This window comes from Morus notabilis, unplaced genomic scaffold (assembly GCF_000414095.1).
Source record: "Morus notabilis unplaced genomic scaffold, ASM41409v2 Scaffold2035, whole genome shotgun sequence".
Classification (NCBI taxonomy): domain Eukaryota; kingdom Viridiplantae; phylum Streptophyta; class Magnoliopsida; order Rosales; family Moraceae; genus Morus; species Morus notabilis.
In genome coordinates this window covers 318,761-323,180 of record NW_010360448.1, presented here as the reverse complement: position 1 = coordinate 323,180, position 4,420 = coordinate 318,761, and the positions used below count along the sequence as shown (strand labels likewise).

At 40.9% G+C, this 4,420-nt stretch overlaps 1 protein-coding gene across 1 annotated transcript; it reads left to right on the top strand.

Moving 5' to 3' along the window:
* Positions 1 to 242: 242 nt before the first annotated feature.
* LOC21402874 (cleavage stimulating factor 64) lies at positions 243 to 3,897 on the top strand. Its single transcript, XM_010096447.2, has 7 exons — positions 243 to 415; positions 580 to 657; positions 1,735 to 1,773; positions 1,883 to 2,461; positions 2,553 to 2,642; positions 3,072 to 3,242; positions 3,346 to 3,897. Exons 1-7 carry the CDS (start codon positions 317 to 319, stop codon positions 3,469 to 3,471), a joined length of 1,182 nt encoding a protein of 393 aa, XP_010094749.1. The 5' UTR covers positions 243 to 316; the 3' UTR covers positions 3,472 to 3,897.
* The last annotated feature ends 523 nt before the right edge of the window (positions 3,898 to 4,420 follow it).

The window sequence follows — 4,420 nt, the reverse complement described above, 5'->3', positions numbered from 1 at the left end:
TTTGTAGCCGGATACTGGCATGCATCTAGGTCAGATATGATATAGTGATCGGATCCTGACTAGTATCCTAAGAGTATATTTAACATTTTAAATAAACTTGTGACAGCTTCCTCTAAAGCCCTTTCAAAATGTTCTCTTTCCATTTCATCCTACACTAATTTGGGCTAGTGCCGGCCCAACTTTGATCTCCAGCTCCTATCGAACCAACGTTTTTTTTTTTTAATAATTCCCATCGAACCAAATTCACCCTTGAAGAAACTCTCCTATTAGCCAATACCCGCAAGCAGAACTGTGTCTCTGAGTCTCAGCCCTGACAATGGCGGGAATGGGAAAGCAAGTCGCCGGCGACGGCTTGTCGGCGAATCTCACCGGAATGTCCAAAAACCAGCTCTACGAAATCATGTCTCAGATGAAGGTTCTTTCTCTCTTCTCTCACTTCCCATTTGTCTTTCTATCTCCGCTCATTCCTCGCTGAATTTCGTTTTCTCACATGACCTAGAAAACAATTTCTTCATTCGCTTTCTTTGATTTTCATTTATTTTCATTAATTTTTTTTTCTATTTCTCTCTCTTCTTGCAGACGTTGATCGAACAGAACCAGCAACAGGCGAGGCAGATCCTCATCCAGAACCCGCTTCTCACTAAAGCTCTTTTTCAGGTTTTCTATAACTATTGTTTCTTGTTTTTGTTCTTACTTTCTTTATAATCTTCCGTGAAATTTGATGGCTTTTTATCCAGAGTGGATTGGGGCAATTAGGGTTTAGTCTTTGTTTGTTTGGGGGTTTTTGGGGTCAATTAGATTTCAAATTTTCATGCTAATAATGGATAGGGTTTTATGATTGTTGATGAACAATTTCAAAGTACCAAATTATCAAATTTTCATGTTAATTTTTTAAGTACCTTTTCCAGTGATGCTGGGATTTCTTCATGTTTATTGTAGTCTTACCAAGTATGTAACTTTGTCAGCAATTCTGGCCGCAAGCCACCACTGTTCTTTTCTTTTCATAGGTTTGAATAGAAAATTTGAACTAAAATTCCAGTTTTTGTAAGAGCGAACACTGTAGCAAAAAAGATTGCATTGTGATTCAAATCTACGAAAAGAACGTGACCTGAGCAACTTGCAACAGTGGTTGCTAGCACTTTGATGTTTTTGTTTCATATGCTAAGTATGCCTTCCTGAGGCAATCCCGTCTATAGAAAGAAGAAAGGAAATGGGAAGCCTTTAGTCTCTTTTGTTACATTTAGAAAATATAGCTGAAATCTTGTTAACTTCCATTCTTTTTTCACAAGGGGATACCCCATCTGCCAGCGTTTGTTTTGGATAAATTTCTATCTTTTCTCGGAAATTGAGGCTTAGTGGCAGTTGTTAACAAAGGATTTCCCACATTTAAATATTTTTCTCTCACGTATTGCATGGTTGAGGAAAATGTCGTTGTTTTTAAGTTCAGCGTCAATTGTTGAATTTTCTTGTCCAGTAACACTCGTGCCTCGGGAAAGTTATGCCGGGCAATTAATTTTAAGCATCATTTGTGGTTTTGCCTAAATTTGAATATGGAAAAGTATGGATACAAAAATATGTTTTTTGTGCATGTCCATGAAGTATTGTAGTAGCATACCTGTTGATCGGTAAAGGTGCTTTACATGGTTCACTAGTGATATGCAGCTGAGAAACACACCCTTTTAACTCAATTACTTCTTGACTGCTGAGTAACTTCATCTCATCTTGGTTCTCTAGGCGCAGATAATGCTTGGAATGGTGCAGCCTCCTCAAGTGGTATAGTGCCTTCTGTCTTTCAAAAAATAAATAATAATAAAAGAGATTTGTTGTTGAGGTTTTAATTTTTATTGGTCCATTTATGTATATTCCATGCTTATATTCCCAGATTCCAAACATTCAGCCTCCACCTTCACAACCTTCTCAGCAATTAACACAAGCTACTCAGCAATCAAACGTACAGGCTACTCAGGCATTGTCAGGTCAAGTGGGTCTGAAAGACCAAACTGGTGCACCTCAGATTCGAACTCCTGCACGGATGCAACATCAGTACCAACCTGTAATGGCTACATCTACCGCAATTCCTGGTGTAAATATACCATCTCAGCCTATGCCTTTACATCCCCTGCAGACACCACAACAACCTAAAGGGCATTTGAATGCCCAGGTTACTCCAACATCTCTTCCACAATCTTCTCAGCTTCCTAATGTCCCTGCTCTTCCTCTTCATTCTTCTTCACAATTACCTCAGCTTCATCAATCCCATATGCCTACAGCATCCAGCCAGTTGCAACAGTCCTTGCCGACAACAGGGATCCCGCATATGCCACTACAAACACCATTGCCACCACAACCAAGACCACCTTCAATGGCTACTTTCCAACATCAGTATCCACCACAAATGTCAGCTAATATGGGCTTCCAACATCCTGGCGCTCCTCAGCATCTTTCACAGCCTCCATATCATGTAAGCAGAGATCACCATGTCCTGAACTGATTCTGGTTATTGCATAGTACACGATTGGTGACTGATTTTCTTTTGTTCAAAAATTGTTCAGCCAGGTACTAGGCCTCCTAACCTTGGGCCATCGTTTCCACATGCACAGCTTCCACTACCAAGTCAGCCACCTCCACAATCAGTGTATCAGGTTTGTGTATATTTTCCCTTTAATGATCTGATTCTATTTTTGAAATAGTTCTTTTACGACTAGATTCCAAGTTTTTTTGTTTACTTTGGCTTTCTGATAGACGCCATGATTTTCTCCTTTACAAACGGACAGGTCTGACCAAGCCTAGTCAGCCTCATTCAAGTCTTGTTTTAAAAAGGAATATAAAACATAAATTGTTATGCAACTCATTACAGAGAAACTTGAGTAGATTGGAAACATTAGCTCTGATTTCAGACTTGGAAGCCGTTTAAGCTTTTTTCATTTATTATGCATCACTTAATGTTGGAAGATGCAACGTGGGTACATCTGGATGCCATCATGTCTTACTTATTAGCACGTCTGCTTGTGAATCAGTTTTTCCGTGATTGGTGATCCTTTTATGCTTATCCAATGCTATTTTTCCTTCAGGCTGGAACAGAATTCAATAATCAAGTTGGAAGTAACATGCAAGCAGATAGAGGATCTGCATGGATGTCTGCTCCGCCAGAAAATCCAGCACTAACACAGCTCTCAGCAGCACCACCACCATTAGTTCCGGGCCAGATGGGCCCTGGCAATCAGTCTGCTCGGCCCCCATCGGTAATATCTCTGCTACTGTTAAACTTCCTCCTTGGTTGGAGCTTTTACGCATGACCTTGTTTTCTAATTAAATAATTTGGCCCGACTTCTGCTCATTGCACAGTTGACCCCCGAGATGGAGAAGGCCCTGCTTCAACAGGTCATGAGCCTCACACCAGAACAAATTAACCTCCTGCCTCCTGAGCAGAGAAACCAAGTTCTACAGCTGCAGCAGATACTGCGCCAATGAACATCGAATATTAATTATTTCGGTTTCGGAAAAGAAGCAGGAAGGCATTATGACCTCAAGTTTTGCTTCATGAGGCTGAGATTTCTTTTCCGTTCCCTGTAATTTGAACAACTGGTTGGCTGCTGCGGGAGCCATCCTTAGAGTTGATGCAGAATTGGTGAAGACAAGTTGCAGTAACATGCTGAATATCATCACATTGGAATTCACCATAGCTCTGCCCATTACCTGGCTGGGACGCTCTCTTGTTTCGATTCTTGTCCTGCGTTCAGGAAGGAAGTTTTTTATATTTCTAATTTGTAGAGAGAGAGTCGGAAAGGAGGGATTTCGAGAGAAGAGAACGGATACTTGTGGATTTTCCCTGAAACTTTTTTTTTTCTCTCTCAATGAATGTTCATTTTCAATCTAAAATTTTTTACCTTTTTTTTTCCCCCAATAAAAGTCTCACCACTATTCGTTGCCTTATCTAATTCCACTTAATTTTCTACACCGTTCTCATTAAGGTCTTGTTAGGTTCCTGCGTAGTTTTTAGATAATAACAGCAAGTATAGAGGTAAACTTGGAAATGAGTGTTGCTTCTTTTATTAATTTCACTCTCAACTTTCTCTGGAGAGGAGTTTTCTTATATCAACGAGCGATGAAAAATAAAACAGAAAGTAAAAATGAACAATGGGGAATTTGAGGTTCTCCTTCCTCTCACGGTCTGTTAAAAAGTTTCCCAATTCACAAACACCAATTCCCAGGCCACTACACCGCCTAAATACTTCCTAGCTCACCCTCCCGTAACCAACTTGCCACCTCCAGCCCGTAACCAACTTGCCACCTCCAGCCCGTAACCAACTTGCCACCTCCAGCCCGTAACCAACTTGCCACCTCCAGCCCGTAACCAACTTGCCACCTCCAGCCCGTAACCAACTTGCCACCTCCAGCCCGTAACCAACTTGCCACCTCC

Bases quoted from the DNA above. Each gene is read 5' to 3' on its own strand.
- LOC21402874 (XM_010096447.2), top strand. From the start codon at position 317: ATGGCGGGAATGGGAAAGCAAGTCGCCGGCGACGGCTTGTCGGCGAAT. The intron at 658-1,734 runs GTTTTCTATAAC...TTGGTTCTCTAG, and splicing joins TCACTAAAGCTCTTTTTCAG to GCGCAGATAATGCTTGGAAT. The intron at 2,643-3,071 runs GTTTGTGTATAT...TTTTTCCTTCAG, and splicing joins CTCCACAATCAGTGTATCAG to GCTGGAACAGAATTCAATAA.